Source organism: Dicentrarchus labrax, unplaced genomic scaffold, assembly GCF_905237075.1.
Source record: "Dicentrarchus labrax unplaced genomic scaffold, dlabrax2021, whole genome shotgun sequence".
Classification (NCBI taxonomy): domain Eukaryota; kingdom Metazoa; phylum Chordata; class Actinopteri; family Moronidae; genus Dicentrarchus; species Dicentrarchus labrax.
The window spans coordinates 14387543-14413879 of record NW_026136708.1 but is presented as its reverse complement, the minus strand read 5'-3'; the positions used below and the strand labels follow the sequence as shown (position 1 = coordinate 14413879).

The 26337-nt window shown below is 38.8% G+C and overlaps 1 protein-coding gene across 7 annotated transcripts in view; it reads left to right on the top strand.

Annotated features, from left to right (window-relative positions):
- Window positions 1–26337, top strand: part of lama2 (laminin, alpha 2) — a 178427-nt gene that overhangs the window by 122355 nt on the left and 29735 nt on the right. For 5 of the 7 annotated variants that reach the window (XM_051410101.1, XM_051410100.1, XM_051410095.1 and 2 more), the window contains 15 exons: window positions 2553–2677; window positions 2867–2953; window positions 3254–3447; window positions 6682–6824; window positions 8123–8221; window positions 9936–10047; window positions 14131–14293; window positions 17803–17881; window positions 17971–18102; window positions 20271–20387; window positions 20659–20822; window positions 21676–21814; window positions 23104–23206; window positions 23573–23689; window positions 25386–25568. In XM_051410101.1, the coding sequence (XP_051266061.1) occupies window positions 2553–2677; window positions 2867–2953; window positions 3254–3447; window positions 6682–6824; window positions 8123–8221; window positions 9936–10047; window positions 14131–14293; window positions 17803–17881; window positions 17971–18102; window positions 20271–20387; window positions 20659–20822; window positions 21676–21814; window positions 23104–23206; window positions 23573–23689; window positions 25386–25568 (1957 nt within the window). The remainder of the gene's footprint in view (window positions 1–2552; window positions 2678–2866; window positions 2954–3253; window positions 3448–6681; window positions 6825–8122; window positions 8222–9935; window positions 10048–14130; window positions 14294–17802; window positions 17882–17970; window positions 18103–20270; window positions 20388–20658; window positions 20823–21675; window positions 21815–23103; window positions 23207–23572; window positions 23690–25385; window positions 25569–26337) is intronic. The other 2 variants (XM_051410099.1, XM_051410098.1) reach the window with 1 other exon arrangement.

Below are 26337 nucleotides of genomic sequence, written 5' to 3'. Positions count from 1 at the left end.
ATCATCTGTACGATACTCAAATTAGCACTAGCCAAAAGTGTGTCGATCCAACACCAGACAAAGGTTGTGCTCCATGAAAGATACCACTGTTCCCTTGTCTCCCCTCCATTATTCTCTGCTTTCTAATTTTTTTCTCCATTTCTGCTATTCTACCTCCTCTCCTCTGTCATTTCTCCACACCCCTTTCTTCTCTCCTTACTTTACTCCTCCATATTTTTCTAATTTTAATGTTTCTTTTCATCTGCCCCATTCTCATCCCCTAAATTCTCTTCCCTTTCACTCTCAATTATTTATTTACTCGTCCTTTTTCTTCTTTCATCACCTCGCCATTCTCTGTCTTTCCCTCTTAGTTTGTTTCTTAGTTTCTCTCTTTTTTTGCCCCAATCTTCCCCTATAACCCCCTCTTTCTTTCTCACCTCTCCCTAATTTCTCTAGTTTTGCCAATTTGTTTCTCTCTCTTTTTACCTCTCTTCTCCCTCTTCTCTTGTGTTTTGATTTCCTCTCTCTCTGCCTCCCAGCCATTTTCTTCCTCGCCCATTTCCATCTCGCTCTCCATAACAGTGTCATTAGCATTTTCTAACCGAGCGGGCTAAATTGAAAATGCTAAACGAGTTTGTTTCTGTGGTAATTAGCAGTAACGAGGAACACAGGAAGTTAATGGAAATGACTTGCCTCGTTAGGAGGCAACTTCCTGTTGCACTGATTTAAGTTCCCATTTTCAGCAAACAAGACGAACACATAAGACAGAACCCTGGGGATATGAAGAGCAGAGCTATGTGTTTTTGTACAGTATGTCATACTGTATATTTGTGTGTTTTTGTGAACACAGTGTGTACATATTTTGGAAATTGACATATATATCAATCGTGTATATATATATATCATGTGTTTACATATATTTACGTAAACACACTGTATTGAGGCATAGTATCTGTCATAAATAAAGTATGAATTACAATTAATATGAAGTGTGTGTGTGTGTGTGTATGTGTGTGTTAGGCTGTATAATAAGCATAGCCAAAAAATAAATAAATAACTGAAAATATACACAGACATCTCTGGTTATGAAAATATTTTGGATATATTTATGGTTGTGTGTGTGTGTGTGTGTCAGTGTACCCCTGTGACTTTCCTCATAACAACAGGTGAGTGAAATCCTGCAAAGTAAATGAGTATTTTAGATGGCCTACTCTTGAGGAAAGAAGCTTATTAAACTCTTTGACGTGTGAGATCGCACCTGTCAGCTAACAGCTAGCTGGCCGTTGCTGTGCACGGTCTCACAGCACCTCATCATGCAGGAGTGGGACCAGGGCCCAAAAACCATTCATTACTGTGTGTGGACGGCTACATTTCCTATCAGAAAATAGTCCAGGCTAGATATTTCTAGTCTGTGTGTGTGTGTGTGTGTGTGTGTGTGTGTGTGTGTGTGTGTGTGTGAAGGCCCTAGAATGGCTTAGAAACTGTGGGTGGTGAAAAGAAATGAGTAATGACTTCCCTGCTGCTCCGGTAGAGATGCTCGGTTCTGCAGAAGCAGCTGCGATCACACTGGGTATTTCCCAGTGACAGTCCAGTATATGTATGCATGTAAAGACAAAAACTGCTCAATCAAATTTCCCTGGAAAATACAAGGGAATAAAAGTCATCCGATAATTGCCTTTCATCTATTTGTTTTAGTAGAAAAGACAAGCAGCTCTTGCCTTTAAAAAAAAGACTTGAACTGAATTTACCTTTCTGTCAACATGTTGTCAAACATTTCACTAACTGCCTCTGAATGTACCACTGTACAGCGAAGCACACCAGTGATCAAAAGTGCTACTATCATCCAAAATTGTGAAGTGACAGCAGATAATGATATCAGTATGCCACTTTTTTTTTCTGGTGTCGGTGTAAATCAACCAGTGGTGCCAGGATAATTATCTCACACACCAAAAAACAAGCCCTCCCCAATGCCATTTTGTCAGTAATCAAGGAGGGTATGATGGGTGACCCCATCTGTCATCTTTTCAATTACTCTCTGTCGACTTGAGACAAGTAGACGCATACAAGGCATTGTACACAGCGTAATAGTGAATACTAATGTCCTCCAATCTCTGATTAGAGGATCTGAAATATGCTTGAACTAGAACAGATTAACTTTACTCCACAGATGCCTATAAACCATTCAAAAACACTTTTTTTTTTTCTTGCTTAACAAATCTTGTGCCTCCCTTTCGGCAATATTCAAATACAACACGCAGATAAAAGTGTATCTTAACTGCTGTTAATTTAATTTGAAAATTAGTTTGCTTTTTTTTTCTTTTTAAAGATCAAAAGCTTTCTGGATAAGCAGCAAGGTTTTTTTGTGAAATTGAGTTACAGCTGCCCACATTATGCTCACACAATCAAATTCTGCATTCAAAACCAACCACACACACACACACACACAGCAAGAACTCATGCTGGCTGGAGAATGATGGGAAATTTAAACAACTAGAGTCATGGTGTGGTTAGAGAATAAATGGAGGTCAATGTTGTGTCCTAACAAATCTAACGTTTATTTCATGTGTGTGTAGAACTGTCAAGACAACACAGAGGGTGATCGGTGTGAACGCTGCGCCCCGGGATTCTATGGTGTGGTCCGAGGTCACCATGACGACTGTAAACCTTGCGCTTGTCCCCTCACCAACCCAGAGAACAAGTAAACTTTCTGTGTTTATTCTTTGTTTTTTTCTGCCAGTGAGTCTCTACAAATTGAAAGTTACATTTGATGTCATTCTCTGTAACACATTTATGTACATTTTTGTGTTTTTGTCAGTATTTTTTTTTTACATGTAAATACTGATAAAAGTTTTTTTCATTTCTGTTTAAAATCTCTTTCTGTGTCTAGTTTCAGTCCAACCTGTGTAACTGAGGGATTTGATGACTACCGATGTACTGACTGTCCAGAGGGATATGAGGGTAAACACTGTGAGAGGTTAGTCACACACAATATTATTTCACAGTATTCCTAATATTATTGAACACAAAATGAACTTATATATCATGACATTTTAATATGGGACACAATAAATCAAATGCCTAAGACACTGAGACAAAGTTATTGACAATGACAGTAAGTACTTTTGGGTATTTTGTGATGACACTGTACAGTGATGAGGTGTCTAGTTTGATTACTTCAGCAATAAGTGCTTTCATCAAAAAGCAATGGAAACTTTTAATTGCAAGCATCAATAGCAGTGAACTCTTAACTTCTTTTCCACAATCTCCTGTCCAGGTGTGCTACTGGTTACCATGGCAACCCACGGATGCCAGGCGGCCGCTGCGAGGAGTGTAAGTGCTCCTTGTGGGGGGCGTTGCCCGAACCATGTGACTCTGTCACAGGCCAGTGCCGGTGCAGGGTCGGGGCATCGGGGAGGTCGTGTGACCAGTGCATGGGCAGGCATGTGTGTGGACCAGCTGGGATCATCTGTAAGACTAACAGCTTTTTATTTAATCTGTTGTTGGTGCAAATCTTTCTTTTTTGTTTTCATTTCTTTCTGTCCATTGCTCTCTCTTCATTCAAAGTGTCTGCAGGTTGAAATATCTCACATAGAGCTTATATTGTAGATATGAAACAAACAACTAGCAGGTGCAGGTTTTACTAGACATGTGGTCTAAATTATGACTATGAATATTAGTGCTGAATTGAAATATAAAAGCTAAAATCATTATATATTCCTCTTTGACTTTGACTAGTCTCCAACAACAGAAGTGGCCACAAAAGGACCCGTGACTTAACTTTACCATAGCATAGATCAATAAAAAGAGCACATTTTAAACTATCTTTATTTTACTGAAACCTACAGACATCCTCTCTCTCTCTGTCTTCTTTTCCCTTTTATTCTATTGTCTCTTGTGGCCCACCACCCAACACTGTCACCTGATGTTGTGATTTATATTTTATTTTGAAGATAAAATGCAAATGAGCAGTCAAAGCCCCTTTCCTCGGTTGCCATGGGAGACAGGGGTTCGTGGCAGAAGTCAGATTCAAGTCATTTAGAAAATAATTTCAATGTCATTTGGAGCTAATTTAAACTTAATATGACCATAATGGCAGGGCCAATTCGGTGCCATTAGCATGTCTAGAGGTAGGAGAATATAGAAGAAAGGTTGTAAGACAGAGGCTGATGTGAAATTGCTGCTGTCAGGTCAGAGAGGAAATTGCTTGCTCAGGTCTTGAGACACAAAGCGTGTGTTCATAAATTGGCAGCGCGAGTGCTGCAGTGCTCCCTGACACCAAACCGGTCGCCTCTACGTCCAGACTATAATCACAAGTCCTGATGGTTTACACAGAGTGGAGCGATCAGACTGCTGTTCACTTGGTGAAGAGTGATTGCACTCCGTGTTTTGCCTCCGCTCTGCACTGTCTCCATTTCTATCAGACGCAACCGAGCACTTTGGGAGTCGGCAGTCTTGAATGAGGGAAATACAGGTAGCTCTCCCATCTACCATGTAACATCATTTGCATTGAAATACAGTTACATTTCAATACTTGATGTCATGGGTTTCATTATTAAATGTTGCCTACAGCATCATAAGTTGAGTCAGTGTATTGTTACATCCCTAATTATAACTATGTACATGATGTGTTTCACCATGATTTGTATATATTTAGCTCAATTCAATTTTATTCTTATTTACAATAACATATAAAAGTAGACAAGATCGAATATCTTATCAGCATAACCACGATTTCTTGAGAAACCGTTGTCATATGACTTTACTATGTGCTGTATTTAATATCTTCATTGTCCCATATACAACTTAAAGGCATATTTATCTTCCCACTGTCAAAATTAGATGCTAAATATTATTTATACAACAACATGGTGTCTATAGCACAACCTAGACAAGCTCAAACTGGACTCATAGTCATGATGCAAAGTAACAATAAATAAATACATAATTGTGATGCCAAAAACCAACAGAAAACAGTACAAAAGACTTATGAACATACAGAGATTCAACCAGTGCTGTAAGTCACTGTCTAAGGAGCGTGGGCACAGGTGTGTATTATTGCACTTGTATGTTGTGTGTGTGAATTTCCAGTGTGACGCATGAGTGTGCTAAACTGAGTATAATGACACTCACTGGGGTTTTATTTGGGCCTTTGCAGGGCTTCTAGCTTCTATGGTTGTGATAATGAAGTGTAATGTGCTATAGCTACTGTACGTTTCATACACTGTGAAGTAAAAATGTGATGATGTGCATCATTGGACAGAAAAAATGTACATTATTGTGGCATGAGCTGCACTACAGCTTAATCTGGTACAGCTCTTTGAGTTCTGTGGCCACCACTATAGCAGCTAGTGTAGCTTTTAAAGATTCAAAACATTCAGGTGAAACATTAAGTGAGGTCTTATGATACAACCACTCTTATGTTTTCCTCTCAGCTTCTTGACAAGGAACATCGAACAAACAGCTCAGGGTGTGACTTTTTGTTGGTATGTTCAACCGAGCTATGTGAACTGCAAATTAATTTTTACCGAAAAAGACTGCTTAGCCATAGTTTGCCTTGAAACTAAAGTGAATCATCCTATTTTATGTTCCCTAAAGCTAACCTTAGCTTTTAGAATTTGTTTTCTTGCATAACGTTGTACAGTATATTGTGACATGTAGTGCTCCACTGGCACACTTGAAAAGCCACTGGAGGGTTTATGGCGACATTCAAGATTGCTTTTTTGTCGTCTACTTGCCGGGCAAACTTCAGCAAAGTAAACTTGTTGAGTTTGAAGTTACAACACAGCTGAACCATCTCAGCAAACTCAGAGAAGTAATTCTCCAATCAAACTTTAAGGTAGCCAAATGTTCACCATGTTGCTTAAACTCCTCAGAAGGGGAGACAGAAGCAGACACTGATGGAAGTGAGGCTTTTTGTCTGTAATCACACCTTGTAGCTGTGCAGTGCAGGATGCTTTCAAGCTGTGTGGAAGTTAGTGAATACAATCCTTCATCACTGGGATTCTTCAATGGCCTGGATTTGACAGGCAACTATTAACTCCCACATACAATGTACTTTAAATTTACTGTACTTGTGTTTGTGTGTGTGTGTGTGTGTGTGTGTGTGTGTGTGTGTGTGTGTGTGTGTGTGTGTGTGTGTGTGTGTGTGTATGCATGTGACTGCATGAATGCGTTAGTGTATTTGTGTGTTCTAGTTTTGTCAGAGATTGATAGAGTAGAAACTGTTTTTATTTTATTGAATTCATCTTTGATTTCCCTTGTCAGAAATTTTAATTTCTGCAATAAATCAGCTTCAGGCTATAGAAAGGAAGAGAAATTCACACACACACACACACAATACAGAAAAATTTGTGTGTGTGTGTCAGTGAATTCCCCGGTGTGTGCTTGCTTACTGTGTGTGTTTTTAGCCTGCAGTGTGTGCTCATAATAGGTGCTTTTGCCTCTCTGTGCTGAATTTCATGCATCGACAGCCCTGTCTTTCTGATGGCAGAGTCACTTAAACACAAAAACACAAGCAGTCACAACAATCACACACTTGTGTTTACAGACTCACAAATAAAGCATTGAAACGCACATTCAGTAGTAAAAAAATACACATACATGACAACCAAGCAAACCATCTGTAAACATCTCTTGTAGATTGAGTTGACCTCTTTAGAAAAGTAGCTATCTCTAACTGTGTATTTATATTTGTTCCTCTAGCGTGTGATGATGAGTGCTCGGGTCTGTTGATCAGTGATCTCGACCACCTGTATCGCATCATAACTGATGTCACACTGACCACGCCCCTCCCACCACCTTATAAGGTGTTGTACCGCTTCGAGAACATGACGGACGAACTCAAGGTAAACTTGGTTGGTTGGAGGATATTTTAAATCAGTTTTAACTCATGTCCTAATTCAAAATGATGTCATTACTTTCAATAAACTTAAAGATTCGGCATGTATCATTTCAGATGATTTATTGGCAGAAAGGGAATATAATATTTATAGGTATGTTTTCATTTGTGTATAATCACATAAAAATAAGAACCGTTTGTATCTACAGAGGGAGCAGGTCCTCTTCTACGGATTCTGTCATATTGAACCACCATGTTTCTACATTAGTACAGAATGATTAAACCAAGCACTGACTCTAGAAAGTGCAACCACTGTAGTTTCTGCTTCATGCTTAGAAGGCGAGCAATATTTAGTTGGTTGTAATCTACATCTTCACCACTAGATGCCTCTAAATCCTACACACTGGTCCTTTTAAGTCACCACTTTGTCTTTGACTATTTGCTAAGCCCTCAGTTACTGTTACTATGACTGTTCCACTTTAGCACGGCCTATATAGTGTGCAGTCTACACAGGAAACAGTACTTGATTTACCACTCTAAATCCTCACAAATCTTTGAAACAATGGTTCCTTGATGGCAGACAAAAGAAGGCTTCTCTCTTCTAGCTGGTGACCATCAGTTTGACCTAAAATATCTGTCAAATTTTATCAGCTGTAGCTAGATAGCTGATTAAGCAAATGTTAGCATCAACGTTTGATATTAACTGATCTTTCCATCTATATACTTAATGTGAAAGTCCATTATGGACAACATACTAAAGGCCCTGTGTAATCAAAACAGCGGCATTGAAATAGAAATATGTAATAATAGAAATATGAGATCGCACACTCTTCATTCAGCTCACTCAGCCTGCACTAGGTAGAGGAGAATTGTCATTAGCATCTTGTAGTGAGCTTGTGTTCAAGTGTTTTCAAAGTCACATCTTTAATTGCCTCCAATACAGATCATTTTGGGCTGTTGAGCATTTGCATTGTGAACAACATGATGAACACAGTGCTGTTAAACCTGATTAACACTTACCTTGTTACCAATGAATTGTGATAAGAAATTATGAATTGGGGTCGCATTAGCATTTCATAACTTTATTCTCACAATGTTACCATGTTTACTGTGACATAATTCAAATATATTGAGTTGTATAAGGTATAAATGTTTTCAGTTTAATTTGTTCCTTCTTCCTCTGCTCTTCCTCTTCTTTTTGGCTCTACAGCACAGAAGCAGGCAGTTCAAAAGCCTAGCCCTGGGCCAAAATGTGTCAGACATTTCTTTATGTAATTCCTTCATCTCTCTGTTTCTCTCCTACAGCACATGCTGTCACCTCAGAAAGCTCCGGAGAGATTACTACAGCTGGCCGACTCCAACCTGGGATCACTGGTCGTTGAGATGGACCAACTACACAGCAGGGTACAGACACTTTTGTTTTTCTTTTGGCTGGAGTTTAGTTCAATTTCTGTCTTGCTTTCTTTCTTTATCCTTCTTGCACCTTCTCTCTCTTTCTCTAACATAACAAGAAGGAGCAAATATAGACTGTTGCAGGGAGTGATATCATAATTTCTGTCAACACCGCTGTACAAAGAACAGCAAAGACACAATTATAGTTAGTTATATATCAAGCTGTGCATTGCAATAGAGACAACAGGTAAACCAGACCAGCCAGTAACCAGCTGCAGCATGTTAAATGGCATAAAAGCAGTACAGAAACCAATTAAGCCACTTTTCCAACGAGCTGATTGTGTGTCAGATGGACTGTCAGAGTGTTAGGCAACCAGCTGACCTGATGTCTGCAGAAGAATTAATCTTTATTATAAGACAATGGACCCCAGAGCACCATACATGGGTACATACTACCTGGCCCCCTGTTTGCAGGTTGGTATTTTTAACACACACAAAAAAATTAAGCAATATGCAACATATAAGCACAAAACTGATAATGATATGTCTTAAAACTAGATTTTGGCATAGGGGTCCTTTTTAAGACCTCTACCTCAGCCACCCACCAAAAGTAGACTGGTGGTAAAATAAAACTTCACATATTATCATGCCAGTTTATATCAGACTTTAATAATGCATATTCCAAAACAAATTTCAGTTAAATTATCACAAACTGGATCCCCACCCCCCCCCCCCAGGATGATGCCCCTCGTGATTAGGTCATCCCTAGTGTTGATTGAGTCATGAATTTCCAACCAGAAATGTGAACAAGTCACTTCAAACAGAAGCACTTAGGCCCCTGGGCCGATGCCTAGTAAACCCATTCGGGAATCCATGCATGCTTGAAAGTATTTCAAATAGAGAATTTTAATGATTTCGCCTCAAACAAATTAAGTAAACACTCAAAAGTGTTTCTATGTGTTTGCCCTCATACAGAATACAAGAATCTACACAAACTGTTGTGTTTTTTACTTTATAATATTGAGACTCACAGTTATGTCTCTAAGAGGAGTTAACCAAAATAGAAAAACACTTCTTGAGTGGAGGGGGTCTACAAGTGCCAACTGGAGAAAAATAACACTCACATTCGTGCTGTCAAGCTACACCCTTTTAGGGACTTGGGCTTTGACATATGTTGACAGCAATGCTATCACCCACACCCCATCACACACATACACACACACACACACACACACACACACACACACACACACACACAACACACTCACTCACACCCATCAGCTAAAATGATACAGCATGGTCTTGTCAAGTCACAACAATAATTACCTGCTCTTTCTTTCTGTGTGTGTTCATGTCTGTCAAGTATTCATCCATCTCTCGTTTTCCTGGGTCCTCTGAGTGTGTTTGTATGTGAGGTGGGTGTGGGTTAATGTGTGAGGTTGTGTTTTCTTTTTTATGTCAATAATTCATCCATCTGTCTGTTTGTGTATGTTGTGGCATGTGAGTGCACATGCAAACAGGAAAACCAGAAGGTAAACAAACCGAACTACACACACATGCGCACACTAATATTGATTGTATGTATGTGTATGTATTGCCTCATCATCTGTCATTCTTGTACATTCTCTAGACCTCATAGCGCAGTCTTTTCCCTTCCTTCGTTAGACAGAAGTCAATATGTTCACTTATTCATCACTTGTTTATTATTTTATATGTGTGTGTATAGGCCACTAAGGTGTCTGCTGATGGAGAGCAGGTTGAGGATGATGCTGACAGGATTCATAAACGAGCTGAGGACCTGGAGCAGTTCATCAGGGATACACTGCTGGGAGCTAAAGGTAGCAGAAATGAACACCACCTCTCCTCCATTAGCTGCCTCCATTTCCTGCCCACTGGGATTTCTGGATTTATCTGTTTACTGTCCCACCAGTTTCATCTGTCATTAGAGTACATTGCATTATATTACATTATATTAAATGTAAGGGATCCATGTGGGAAATGTGGGTTATTACATTAGAGGAATATGGCATATATCCAAGAATATGAAAAGGTGAAAAAACAAGCTAATTAAATGAATACTTATACTGACATAGATCATATTGAGCAGTAATTAAATAACTTTATAAAGATGCCTAACCCAATTGGATGTAAAAGAAATGATAAGAAAAGTTGTTGTGTGTTCCTAACAAGACTAGTTTCAGTGTGATTACCACAAAAGCAGATACTTTATTGTACTACATCCTGTTCTATCAGGCCCACCTTTGAAGGAGAGGCATCTTCGAAGTGAGACAAAATGTCTTTCTGCTTCCTTGTTAGCTCACTAATGGAAAACTAGGCTCAAACACAATGGCTGATGGGCCGGCGGCCAGCTGCCGGTGCTCATTGCCAGCTGCTGGTGCAAAGTGTTGCCTGAACAATAAAGACGGATCCAGCAGGCTGCAGCATCACTAACTGTGGTGATAAAGAGTCACCCACCAAGATAATAGGGTGCACTGACTCAGTTTGTTGTATTTTGTTAGCGGCTAGTAACTGTGCTAGTGCCCTGGGAGGTTGGCTGTATGTGGCAACAAAGAGACTGCACAAGCAAAATGGTGTTTGCACATTTCTCAATTGGAGGGAAACACATGGCGCTAACACAAATGTGAGCATACATGCGTATACACATGCTGCAGCATTTCATTGGAGTCTTGTTTGTGTCCACCTGATGAAGTCCAGCATTTGCTCCCCTTTTAGCTCCATTTTTTTTTTTTATCTCTACCGGTTCCTGAGGGAAATATGTCATTCTCTAGCTGCTGAATGGTTGACAATGTTCAGAGGCTTGTTGCTGATGTTGTCTTTCTGCTCTGGTGCTGGGCAAGTAGAGTACAGTGAGCTTTTAGATCTGAGAAGAACACTGACTTAGAAGACCTGAGATCTGAGGAGACCGGTGAATCAAAACATTAAAGATGAGCTTAAGTTTAAAGTCTTATTTAGTTTTAATCTGCAGTTTGATAATAAATCACTTCCTTGCTTTTGAGTTTTTGCTTAGCCAAAACCCACAAATATGAGATGTCTGCAGCTTCAAGTTACAATGCTGTCCTATAGCAGGATGCTAAGTTCCCACTGGTATAAAACATTTTCTCTGTGGCAGAACTTTGTGGTACAATCCAGATGGTTCACTCTGGCAGTGGGGGCTTCATACAGAGGACTCTCTCTCTGCATGTGTAATTAGCGGATAGCTGTTCACTCCAGCTTCAGTATCTTTTTGCCAGTGCAGCTGCAGTGTCTCCTCTCACAGCCCCCTGCATCAATGGCTATGTGACCAGCTTGTGATGTGTTTTTCCGTTTGTGCTAGGATTGGTTGAACTCTTCTTTTTAGTTCAGCTCATAAAAAAGGCACATCAGTGAGTCCGTCCTTTCTCTTCTGTGCTTTCCATATCAGTCTTGAAGATAAAAGAGAACATTTATTTTTTAATTTAAAAACATACTGGTGAAATAGTTCCTGAGATTTTTAAACTTGTTCACCACCAACTTTGGAAACAGCCTTTGACAAAACAATCTCCACTCAAGATCCACTTATTCACTTGTTCAGGAGCTTTCATTTCTAGAAGTTCACTCAGTTGTCTTGAACCTGGCTGTTAAAACTTCCCATTGTTCTGAGCATTTCTATGACTACTTATTTATCTTGGCTGAGAAGTTAAGAGTCGTTGATCTTAACATGGATAAAAAGGAGCTTAAAGTGCTCCGAATAATGGGAAGTTTGAACATCAATAGTTCCATGATAACTGAGAAAACTTGATATGGTGATAAAGACAATGGAATACTAGAAAAATCTCTAAAACAAGCCAGTAAGAAAACATTGAGAGGAGATTGTTTTGTCAACTGTTCATCTAGGTTCTCATCACTCTTACGGTTATCACTTACTTCCAGTTATCTCTACTAAGTTTCAGATCTCTCTATCCACCATTTTATTGCAGTTTGGTATTTAGTATATCTAATTGCAGCAAAAATGTAAGAAATTTTTTTTGATAAAAGTAGATTCTGTTTTAGAAAAACTCTTGTGACATGAGTGTAATCATAGTGACAGTGTATTGTCCTCTATGTGCACCTTTCACAGTGTGGAGCATTCTGCAAGTCATTTTCCAACTTTAAATCATGTAACCCTGATCAACTCTAGTCAAGTTGTAGTTAAATTAAGTAGCTATTGTGTATAAGTACCTCTCCCTAACCCGCACTGATGTTAAAAAAACAACCCAATATGCTCTATGCAAAATTCTGCAGTTCAAATAATTTGTAATTTTGATTACCATTATGAAATCTTTATCGGGGACAAAAAAGAAAGTTGCAAAACCTACACATTCTGTCTAGCTCTGATGAAACTGTCCTCTCCTTGTTGTTGCTCCTAGCTCTCTGGCCTTCTGCCTAATCACAGTGTGATTATTGTTGTGTGTGAGTGTGCGTGCACATGCGTGTGAGAAAGAGGAAAAAGAGAGTGTGTCGTGGCTCAGTGGATGATTGAGAGTAGCAATTAGAGACTTAATTAGTGGCTATCAGAAACACACACGCAAACACACCACATACACAAACACTGGTGCAGATGTGCACACATTCATATAACTATGCACACACAGCCATACACAGACACACGCACACACATAATGAGGCAAGAAAATACTGTACACACTTTCCTCAGTGTGTGTGCCCGTGTTTACTAGATACCGTAATATGATTCCATCCACGTTTTAAGTGTTTAATTGGCTTTTAAATCCCACTATGTAATTATATGGCTGTGAACACACACACACACACACACACACACACACACACACACACACACACAAACGCAGAACCTCACAGAGACTCACACTCATGCACACATACAAATGCAGCATGCGCACACATATACACATGCGGTACAGCTGTTCATTAGCATGATGGCTTTAGTTCTGTCTTGGCTTTAATCACATCATGTTTACATTTCAAATAAGAGGAAATACTGCATTGCCACAAACACACACACACACACACACACACACACACACAGGCCCACCCACCCACACACCTACAAACACACACACACACTTTTTAAGTTTCAACTTGCTTTAATCATACCACGTTTACATTTTAAAGAAGATAGGAACACACCATCACTGCAGACACATAAGACACACACAAACAGCTTGCTGCTTACACACGCACGTTATGGAAATACACAACACACTCAGACACACACACACACACTGCTCATTAAGTTCCAGCAGTTTGAGTATTATTCAAATGAGCCTTGGAGTGTTTTAGTGCAGTTTCATCATTGATTGGTTTGAGATTTCACTGCCTTTAATTTGATAAAAGCAGGGCAAACATGAAGTTTGCCAAAATCGCTGGCTTTGAATGGTGTTAAAACGGTTTGTGTGTGTGTGTGTGTGTGTGTGTGTGTGGCTCTCGGCGTGTGTCTGCGTTTAAATGAGTGAAGATCAAACGGTGTGATTTTGTCTTTATTTCTGTTTGAGCCATAAAGCTAAAGAGACATGACAGGAGAACGCACAGACAGAAAATCCATCAGGGCTGAATACATACAATTAAATGTATTGACGAACCCACACTTAACACCCAACTCTGCAGCTCTCCACAACTTTGCCTCATTGTTTTTAGACCTTTTTAATGTCCTGGAAGATACTGATGCTATATACTGATAGTATAACAATATATGTATATAATATATTAATTCAAACAGGGCACCCAAAAAAGCTATATTATAACAAAGACACTTGAAGGCATATATACCTATACTTTTCTGTATTTCTGATATTTTCCAGATATGCTGGAACAGAAACTGGAATATACGTTTTCTTTCAGTGCTTGTATGAAGTGCAACAACATGAACTGAATCTGTCCATCTGTAGTATCCTCACAGCACTCGTTCTGTGCGTCTGTGTGTCCAGACCTCCAGCTGAAGGCTGCCGAGTTGAACCGGACTCTCTCGCGGAGAGATGGAACTCCAGACAAAAGCCTGAAGGAGATGAAGGAGGAGATCCAGGCCATGCTAGCTGAGATGAGAAAACGACAGCTGGGAGGGAAGAAGAGCATCGCCGAGGAGGAGATGGAGTACGGACACACATGAACACACACAAACACACGGGTCATGTATCTTTCTCCCACACACTAGAAAAACACACATTTTGAGAAAACTTAGCAAACAGACCGGTCTTTGTCTGATTGCGCACACACATTTCCGAGCATTCACACATGCATGATGAGAAGACTAAAGGTGTACATTTCTTGATGAACAAAGTGAAACTATGCTAAGGATAGTCTTCCAAGATAGAAAAAAACTGAGCATCTACTGTTCACTTCTTTTGGTTTTAAAGTTGTTTTTTTTGTGTGTTTTGTTGTTGTTGAGTATTTTTTTCTTTGTTCTTGTGTTTCCTTTTTAAATTTGGTTGGTTGATTTGACCAGAACCATCATTCCGCCCACTGTTGTTGCATGGAACCATGCTTTTTTCACCTACCTGTTGTTTTGTTTTTTATGATTTTTTTGTTTTGTTTTGTTTTCACACATACCCATATGCTAATGCATTCACCTTGTGTGTCTTGGATTCCCCTTGTCCCTGCTGGGATTCAATCCCACTTTTCCACGTTCTAGCTTGTTTTTCTGCGGGGTGTTTCCCCACTAGACTTAGTCTTTTGCTGAACTTGCACAATGAGAGAGAGAGAGTGAAAGAAGAGAAGACAGAAGTGGAATATGCATAATAGACACCTTAATGTATCAATATGTAAAACAACTTTTAAAAAAAAACTTACCTGCATACTATAAAAAATATTTAACTGTATTATGAATGTGCAGCATTTTAAACTAGCAAAATGAAACAAACCTGAAAATAGCAGTATGTCAACTAATTTTTAACACATTACATTTGAAATGCATGTCACACATTTTTAGATATTTGGGAATGTTTCGTGCAACCAATTCGAGATTAGTAGGAGAAATCCTGAGAAAAATATATAGTGCAAGAAGTAGCTGTGCTGTTGTGTAAGTGGTGGCTAATTTGAAAAGTATGCACAATGTTACCCCCTATTGATAATGTAACTTTGGCAAAAAAAAAAGCAGACTTGATGTTTACTAAAAAGAGTCAATTAGAGTCTAATTGATTTTCATATTATGCAAAAATGAATGGAGCTCAGTGGATGTCTGGGGTTGTAGAAAGGAATGCAGCAACAACACAAAATGTTGTGCATAGTACAGTAAAAGGGCTAAATCATGCAAAACCACTCGTCCTTAAATTTTTTCCTCTCTTAGATTTCATGATTTCTTTCATTTTGTTGACACAGGAGACATCAGGAGTAACTACCTTCCACTGAGCAGACATCTGATCGCCACATGTCCTAAAGCCATGCATTTCTGCTGATGTTTTAGCAAAGTGTTTCTCACTTTGTTGCTCTCACTTTCTTTCTCCCTCTCAAGGCATTTGATGGAATTAGTCATCTTCCCCCTTCATCCCTCCAATCTCCCTTTCTCTCTCTGTCTCTTTCAGCAGCAAATGTTGACGAGGTCGATGAGTTAATTAAAAGTACTGTATGGCCATAGGGGTAGAAACAAGAGGGAGAAACACAAAGAGCTTGTGGTGAGAGGGGAAAGTCACAGAGGGAGAGCAGAACAACTGACAGATGGACAGAGAGTTGTAGTGGGAGAGAGTATGAGAATAAGAGAGACAAAGAGAAATTGCCACTGCTACTGAATGACTTGTCTGTCAGGCTGCGGTTGATTATTTGACTGAACCCTGAGGGGAGATTTCAAACAGAGCAGCAGAGAAAAACACAAGTACCAACAGATGTTAAAGGGATGCTTCAGCAAAATGAACAAAGCTGGCACAGTTATATAAGTTTCATATTTTATGTATTTTCAGTATTTCATTAGTCTAAAAAGTTTGGTTACATGCTGCAAATTTGACTTTTCATTCATATACTATTTTGCTATATATTGTAATGTTTTAATAGTCAGTTGGGTTATGGTTAAACACCCCTGCCTGTTATTTTTACTTAGTTTTATTCTGTTTTCTTCGTGCTATTCCCCGCAGGGTTCATTAAAGTTTCATCAAACCCAATCATTACCTCATATATCCCCAAAAACTGTATGAAATTGTCCTCTGAGTGATGTCAACTGGAGGACACTAGATCCTTGTTGTCTCAATTAATGCTGAAGGTAAAAATAAAATAAGGCTCATTAAGGGACGCTATGGTAAACATATGGTTATTAAACTGTTTTAAATACTTCCAGAAGTGGGAAGGCTTTCTTAAAATTCATGTCAAAGCAAAGTGTAATAAGAAAATTTGGAGTGAACCAAAGGCTGATTTGCAAATCTTTGGCGCTACGTTCATTGCCATTTTTTTCACTTCAACGTATATCTAACAACCCATTTCTATAATGGCAGGGCTGGTTCATGCTTAAGGTAGTGTGAAAAGACTGCCTCCATAGTGAAGGGCGAGAGTCTTAAATCAGAATTTTCAGATACTTTTTCCTGGAAGCCATTCATTCATTCACACTCACACAAAGTGATAAAAATAGTTGTGACGATTTAAGAAAGTGGACTTAAGGGAGACATTTTCTCACCTCTACACAGCTTCCAAATCGCTGCAAGTTAGAGAAATTGTATACAGCCCCACCTGTTCTCACCCGTAAGCACTGGTGGACCTTTACACCATCAGTACTCTGCTTATTTATTTTTGCTGAATGCCTGCTGCCTCACCACCTTCCTGAAATCTATCTTTCCCTCAGGGGAAAATTATTATCGTCATTCCCCACTCGCAGCTTTGCTCAGCTAGGTGACCCCTTGTGGGTAGTGACATGGTCAGAGCCTGTTGATGTCAAATATCAATGCCATAAATATTCACATAATAACCATTCCAGGTGAGTTGGCTGACTGGTAGTAGTTGGGTTGAAAACAGCATAGCAAAGCTGTGAATAATTGATGAAATGTGAAAAGCCTGATTACTGAATTTCCTTTTTCATTTTGCACCTGTGCTCTCTCAGCAGTTGCATTGTGAGCTCTGGGTATTTGTTTAACTGAAAACACTGGAGCTAAGGCAAAATTTATGCTATAGAATATCTTCATCAGCCACAAAAACTGATTTCCTGAACTGAGTCCCATGAGTGGTTAGATTTTAGTTATTTTTTAGTCTTGTTCTCTGCCAGTTTTATCTGCCGCTGCTGTTGATACAGCGTGCCATGCTGCAGTGTACATTAGCACATGTTGCTCCACCTGCCCCAACCCAGTAACATGCAAACACGCACACATTAGTGTGAAGATATTTGAACAATTTTATACTGCTACAATTTAATCCAACTCAGCCTGAGGGGTCAATAGAAGAAAATCGGCAATTTCATTCCAGCATTTCGACATTCAGTCATATGGAGTGATTATTGTCTTTGCACCAGCAGAGGCTCTGTCACGCATCACAATAACTCTCCTCTTCCCTCCTCTCCCTTTGTGAATTGTTGCATTCACATATAATAACTTATTCCACTGCTCCACTTTGGTAAGCCATGAATAACACTGTGTTAAATTACCAAAAGATAAATACAAATATTCTAATCTCTCCCTTCCTTCATTTTCCAGCCTTGCAGAGGAGTTGTATCAGAAAGTGAAGAGATTATTTGGTGACCCCCATCAGGCCACAGAAGACCTGAAAGCAGAGGTAATTATAACTTCTAATCTTTACTCTTTTGTCTTCGATGTCCCTAAATTAATGACACTAACTTAGTGCTTTGCCATCTGTTTCCCAAGATAAAAGAGAAGCTCTCAGACCATGAGGGGAAGCTCCAGGAGGCCCAGGATTTACTCCACTCTGCCCAGGGAAAGATGAGGCAGACTGGCTCACTAGCTGAACAAAACCAAGCTAACCTGACAGCCCTGGAGGTAACGATACACACAAACCCACACATGGCTAGACACACATCCAGACACAAGTTTTGCATACGCATACACAGTCAGAAAGCAGCGTGCTTGAATGCTAAACCATTTCTATACTCATGGTCACAGTATTGTCAACCGTGTATAGTGTAATTAACTATTAAAGTGATTTACTATTTAAATTATTCCATTTAATTTTGCTACAATCATTCTAATTATCTCATCCTTTTAAACTAAGCTGTCTTAGTTGTTCAACACTATTGAATCTTTCTGATCTACACATGGCCGCTCCTGATTTGTGAGAGAGAAACAAGACTTTGTCAACATTATTTATTTTTGCTAATAAGGAATTGAGTTTAGCCCTCTAGCTAGTTCAAGCAGACAACTCCAGTTCTGCTGCTACACATCAGATTTTATGCATATGGTGGTGTGTTCTATACATATATATATACCTAAAATAAGATTTACATTATTATATTAATAATAATTATTATTATTTGTAACATTATTATTATTGTTATTATTATTATTATTATAAACTATTGCCAATACACAGCCCTAGCTGCTATACTCACATGTGATATACTCTACTTTTTGCAACATATATCTAACACACTATATATTTAAGTTGTCATGGTCTGTTTATTTTGCTTAAACAGCTGCTGCTACATCGCTCACATATAGTATTTCATCAGCCTCATGTCCAAGTTAGCATAAACATGTAGGTTATGATGTCTTTGTCACTCTCCAATCTCGCTCTGTGCAGGTATAATGCAGAGATTATGTATTATGGGTAACTATATATCACAAAGGCTCACAGAAGACCTGAAGTAGCGGCCCTGAACATTCAACAATTTCCTCTGATAACCGTGTTCGTACTTATGTACTGACGGGCAAGCATGTTCCAGCCTGTGTTTGCTGTGATGGACAAGGTGGCACCAAATGATAACTGTCTATACTCTATACTTGTTATATTTATCTAGTTAATTTATGTTGTCTGACTTATATACTGTACAATTAATTTTGAAATGATATGGGGATATTGAGCCCATTTTACTCATAACCATATTTAAACTTTTGGGTTTGAAAAATTCCTAAAACACTTAAGTGTGGAGCATCTAACCATCTATTCATCTCAGACAGTACTGATTGTTATTTTCCTTTAAAGCCTTTTTGCATATAATTCATCATCAAGGAAAGCTCACAGGCAGCAACGATTCTTAACAGAGCAAAACAAGAAGCATTTATCGGAAAGATCATTATACATGTCCTCGAGGAAGCATTCTGCAGTGATCACACACACACACACACACACACACACACACACACGAACACTCTCTTTCCTTCTGTCTTTATGTCTATCTCTGTCTCTCCCTGACCCTGCAGTCTTTTCCTCTATAAAGAAAAGCTTTATGCAGGGAACAAAGTGGAATACATATGCAACACACTGGGGTTACACTGAGTTCACATGTTATTTAGTTAAGTCACTAATTGTGTGTCTCTAATGTTCTAAACTGATTTTATTGTTTTCAGTTATTATTTTAACTGGAAATCCTTTTTACCCTAAAAAGGCTTTTAGAACAAGTCTGCTTAGAAAATAATAATTTCCCTGAATGATTGCTCTGTCATTATGTGAAGCAAAGTTTAAATTTGGATTTATAATTTAAGCAAACAGACCAAAAGTACTGTAATATCTTCACATACTCTAACACAAACTCTTCTATAGTACTGGTGTGCATTTAACTATCTATGTGTTATGGATTAAAAACTACATCAAATGATGCTGCACAAAGAGAAGCTACTTTTGAGGCCTCAATATATTTATTGACTTGGAAAACATGGTATGACCACACAGCTTATAATTTCAGCTGCAAAACAGTCTACTAAATCTTTTATGTGACCTATACAGTCATCCCAGAAATGTGGCATTGCTCACTGTGGTTGTATGTTGATTAAAGTTGAATCGAGTCATTGGTTAGTCGATCAGCAGCGATTTTCTTGAGTGATTAATTGTTTAGGTCATTTTAAGTGTTTGGATTTTCGATGACGCGGTTAGTCAAAAAAATAATCGGTAGATAAATTGGCAATGAAAATAATCGTTAGTTGCAGCACTAATGTTCATACATCGGCGAATCGGAATCGTGCAGCTGTTGATTGTGGTTTGTTTTTTGCAGAGGAAGCGCACTGCAGTGAGTGGAGTGAAACAGGAAGCGCAGGAGGTCCTCGGAGAAGGAGAACGTCTACTTGACGAAGCAAACCAGCTTTCTGACAACATTAACAAGGAGTTAGAGGTACTAAAGTCAACCTCATCCAAACCTGTAGTAACCCAGTGACTAACCTCTTAAATATTCTTCCTGAAGTCAACTTTGTGTATTTTGGCATCAGAAAAGAGTTTGTAGGAGTGGAAGAATATCTCTCTCCATTTTGACTTTGTCTCTTTGATCTGTTCTTTCTTCAATTCAAATAACACAGAAAGCAATTTGAACGGGTGAGTCTTTTTCTTTCAATCTCAACTGCACATCACCAAGCAAAGTGAGCAGAGCCTCTGTTTTCTATCTGTAGGACTTGGAGGAGATGGGAAAAGAGCTGGGTCCCCTTCATGACCGGCTGGATGATAAAGTCAATCGCCTTACCAATGGTTTAAGTGACGGCAGCCTGGCTAATCATGTGCACGATGCAGAGGAACACGCCAATCAGTTGAATGAATCTGCTGCCATTTTGGATGGGTAAATATAAACACGTTAGCACACATTGGTCGTTGTTTATAGGGTATAGATTGGCCTGAAACTAGTAGATGAGTAATCTAGTGGATTTACAAGCAATTAATCTATGATAATTAAGATGAGATTTTTTTTTATCTCTTTCATATCAGTCTGCTTAATTGATTATGTTTGTTGTTGTTTTTTGGGGAGGGATTTTTCATAATTTATAGACTGAAAGATTGAAACAAAATATTTATTATATGTAAAATAATTAAAAGGATTCCTACATGTTCTGGAAATGTAGAGACTAATTTTCCAGTCATGGAAATTAAAATGGCCAAATATCCTGGAAATGGAATTGTATTTAAACCTGTGCTGTGGCCAAATTAATGTCACGGTTAGAGGAAAGCTGCAGTCAATAGACCTTTTTCACAACAGCCGTTTTGACATAAAACAGTAGGGTAAACACAGGTGTTACCAATTAAGCTTCAGTTACCCTGTGTTTACCCTACTATTTCATGTCAAAATGGCTGCTGTGAAAAAGGTCTATGCGGAATTGGAAAGTGAGCTAACATAGAGTGTCCCTCTGAGCCCTGCTTTTGTAGTCTTGTATTATCAAGAAAAACGTAAGAGAAAAGAGTGGGAACCCCGATTAAACAATGAAAACAGTTGTTATTGCCTCCCTAAAAAGCAAAGTACAAACCGACTTAACAATCCCTGAGTTAAATAACATATATGAGGTCATGTTTGTAAATGTTGTGTCATGGCATTTTGGTTTTCATTACTTGATAAAAATGTGTGTGTAACATATCAAAAGGGTTATAACAAATCAACATTTGTTTCTCTTTTTTTTTTTTTGTCCTCTCTCTCCTCACAGTATTTTGGCCGAAGCTAAAAATCTCTCCTTTAATGCAACAGCTGCCTTCAAGGCCTATAGCAACATTAAAGCAAATGTCGATGCAGCAGAGAAAGAGGCAAAGGCAGCCAAACAGAGGGCAAGTGAGGCACTGGCACTGGTAAGTGGACACGTATACCTACGCACACCGAAACACATGCACATATCTATTGACCAAATTCAAAACTGCAGTCTCTTACTATTCAGAATATTTGTTTCCTTCGGGGTTTAATGAGGTATCCCTTTTTTTATTTTGTATAATTCATTATGAGAAAAACATCGTGCCCGATTAGTCTTCTTCTTCCTGTTCTCTAATATTTTCTCTATTACACGATTATAAACAGCAAATAGGCTCAAACAAAAGCTGAACTGTGCCTGTATATTTATTCTGTATGTAATCCACCTCACACTCAGGTACTGCATATATACTGTAAATATCAATTACAAGTGTTCTAGCTATCCAGACCATGAAAGTGTACTCTCAGCACAAGAGGTGTGTGTGTGTGTGTGTGTGTGTGTGTGTGTGTGTGTGTGTGTGTGTGTGTGTGTGTGTGTGTGTGTGTGTGTGTGTGTGTGTGTGTGTTTGTGTGTGTCTTGCATGCAGTAACAGTAATGTAAGCTTGCGCTCTCCATTAGTTATGGCTGAGAGATCAAAGCACTTCTCTGTCCCTCTTCCTCCCCCCCCTTTCATTATCATGACCACACATACCTGAAATCTCCCTTTTCCTCCCTTTTCCTTCTTTTATTTCTTAATTTCTTATTTTTTTCTTTTTCCTCTTTTTTTCCCCTGTCCTTGTTTCATACTTTTTTCCTTTTTAGTTCACTCTTCATTTGTTTGCTTTTTTCTTGGTTACCTCGTCTTTGATTTTCTCATACCCTTTATTCCATAGTGGTTTCTTTTCCTCTCTTTCCTTTCCATTTTTTGTCCTGTGTGCCAATTCATTTGTTTGCCATTTTTTCTGCCAACATTTTTACCCTTTTCTTTTCAACTCAACACCCTCGTTTGCATGTTTTCACCTCTGTCTTCTTTCTTTCTCTTTTCTTTTCCTTTGGCAAGAAAGAGGTAAAGGGCAGAAGAAGAAAGAGCTAAAAAGACAGTGAAAGGAGGCAAAGAAACAATGAAATAAGGGGATGATGGTAGAGAATTAATGTGAGGAGGAGTTCAGTTTGAATGCCTTTCTTAGAATATCATTTAGCAATGCAAAGTAGTGGAGCTTTGATCTTACATAAAGGTAGTATGCAGATTACTGCACCTTTTTATGTGTCACCAAACATGTTTTTTAATTCATGTGAGGGATCTAAATTACTCTGGAAGCATTAAAGTCTGATGGCATGTTAAGACACTGATTTTGCTTTGTGTGTGTGTGTGTGTGTGTGTGTGTGTGTGTGTGTGTGTGTGTGTGTGTGAAGGCTTTAGGTCCCGAGGTCCCAGTAAAGGAAGCTGCTCAAGGTGCACTTCAGAAGAGTCACACACTGCTAAATGAAGCAAAACAACTTCAAAGTGATGTCAAAGGTGAGAATGTGCATGCACAATGTCTACAATGTGTACAGAACGTACTATGTATTGTATGCAACAGACAGTATTCAGGATGTATATATAGTCTGCTAATTGTTGTACAATGAGCTGTGGTCTGTAAATTGATTACAGTAATGAGTATGATATAAGATATATACAGTATAAACAAGCACTTTGTCATTCTTCATCAGTCTCTGTATGACTTACTGCCAGTCACTCGTCACCATTAGGGAGGTGAGGGCAGTGTGGTTATTAGTACACAGCCTTGACTTCAAATCAATCATCATCATTGTGTATGTGTGTGTGTGTACGTGTATGTGTGTGTGTGTGTGTGTGTGTGTGTGTGTGTGTGTGTGTGTGTAGAGAATGCAGATAGTGTGGCCCAGCTGAAGGGCAGAGTTAAAGCAGCGAGAGACAAAACCAAAGACCTGCTGAAGGCTGTCAATGGAACCATGGCAACGCTCAACGCTATCCCCAATGGTATGACTGCACAAACACACAGTGTGTATGAGTGTGTATGAGTGTGTGAGCGTGCGTGGGAGAGAGATAAAGAGAGAGTGGATCAATATCACCGTGCCGATAGAGGTCAGTTGCTCTGGTAGACTCAACTTGACACATGTCAGTACTCACAGACACACACACAGAAATGAACTGCAGTGATACTGAGGTTGTAGAACCACAGTGATACATCATACACATGGTTGCATTTGGATTAGAAAATTAACTATAGCTACTACATATTGTAAATAGATTACCTAGAGGTTAACACAACATGTGTTGTGTAGGTAATCTAATCTAATAATCTAATCTCCATTTTAATTCTAATCTAAATAACACAATACCGTAACATGTTGAGGAGACTAAATGATCTGCATCAAACAAGGTTTGGTATTCAGGACCAGAAATCTGCAGGATTCTGAATAAATTCTGTGATTTGAAGTTAGCAAAGACGCAGTGCTCAGTATCCAATAAAGATGAGGTTTTACTGAGCTGAAGTGTCATCTATCTACAGCGTTTCAGTAGTCAGCATGATTGTTATTTATCATGTTAGGAAAATGATAGAACATCCTTCAAAATTGTCTAGTGTGCATAGATTAGATGTACAACAGACCATAACTGAAGATACAGTATATCCCACTCCTCCATACAAATATCATACTGTACTGATCTACATACTACCATCTCTTCTTCTATCAAACTGTGACTTTGAGGAAAGGAAACCTAAGTATGCATTTTGTTCATCAATTTGCTCTAAATATTTCCGATTGTGAGTAACACCTCTGCTCTACACTGGGGAAATATTTAAAGTTGTGTAGCATTGACCAATGACACAGCTTAGATCCTATGTGTGTGAAGGATAGACAGTTCAAAATGGTTTACAATTAACATCTGACTATACTACAGCATTAATGCTACTTCCTGCTTCCAAATACTTGTCTGAATATGTTAAAGGTGTCTCGTGCAAACTGGTGTCACACTGATCAATTCCACCATAAATATTTATTTTAAGTTAAGTTCCACCATATTCATAATTTTCCCTGGACAATATACACCAATCAGCCATAACATTATGACCACCTGGGCACCCTGGTGGTCAACAAACTGCTCTGCACTGTGTGTTCTGACACCTTTCTATCGGAACCAGCATTAACTGTTTCAGCAGTTTGAGCTACAGTAGCTCGTCTGTATGTGCCATGTGTATCAGTGAGCCTTGGCCACCCATGACCCTGTCTCCAGTTCACCGCTTTTCCTTCCTTCAACCACTTTTGATAGGTACTGACCACTGCAGAGCGGGAACACACCACAAGAGCTGCAGTTTGGAGATGCTCTGACCCAGTCGTCTAGCTATCACAATGTGGCCCTTGTCAAAGTCACTCAAATCCTCACGCTGCCCATTTTTCCTGCTTTTAACACATCAACTTTGAGGACAGAATGTTCACTTGCTGCCTAATATATCCCACCCACTGACAGGAGCCATGATAACGACTGTTATTCACTTCACCTGTCAGTGCACATAATGTTATGGCTGATCGGTGTACAATGTATATCATTTGCAGAACATTAGCACAAAACACCACAAAACCCATCTATTTGTCCAAACATAATGATGGTATACCACTGATTTAGGTATGTAACTTGTATCTTTTGTGTGTCGGTTTTTTACATTCTTTATCAGACACAGCAGCTAAGCTTGCAGCCACAAAGACTGTAGCAGCCGATGCTAACACCACAGCCATAGACGTCCTGGAGCGACTTGGGGACTTGAACCTGCAACTCCATGGCCTACAGAGGAACTACAGCGAGCTGGAGGACACTGTCAATGCAGCCAATCAGATGATCCAGGACCCTGAGAAAAACAGTAAAGTTCTTTACTATTGCCTAGTCACATAGTACAATTTTCTAGTTGTAGTAGTAGTAATAAGTTAAAGGAGAAACAAATCTTGTTTTTTTGGATATTCTTGTGAAATTTAATTTTGGTCTTGTTAAGTATTGGCTAATTAAAAATGTATCATTAGAAAAAAATCACTAAGAACTGTTACTGTGAAATTGGTTTGTTTCTTTACTTACTTTGTTTTACCTCCCAATCATTCTAGTTTTATAAACAAACTAATAACAAAACCTTGAAACTCAGTACCCAATGAAAGATTTATAAACTCTTAAAATATGACTACCTTTTGACATTTTGGAGATATATTGTCTCAGAACCACATAAATTGGTAAATTCAATCTGATATCTTTCTCCCTGTCTCCCTTTTTCAATCCCCACAGCAATCAGTATGTATATTTCACTTACTTTAATATAAGCACTTATTATTATAAGTGGTGCACCAATACCATGTTGTAATTACAGAGTAATGTTGAGAGTAATGTGGCCTCCCTGCCAGCACATATTTCTACACATTTGTAGGCTTTACTTATTAAACAATTTGCTAGGACATTTTAAATCCCCACTTAAACCATGTGTCATCAACATCATTGTGTTAATGTTTTTCTTTTGGGCTTAATCAATATCAACTATGTCAGAATGATCTGATTTCAACAACAGTATTGGAGCACCACCCACTAGTTTTATGACCATCTTTAATAGCTCTACAGTAAACAGTAGTTGCTTCTGATAATGCCTCCGA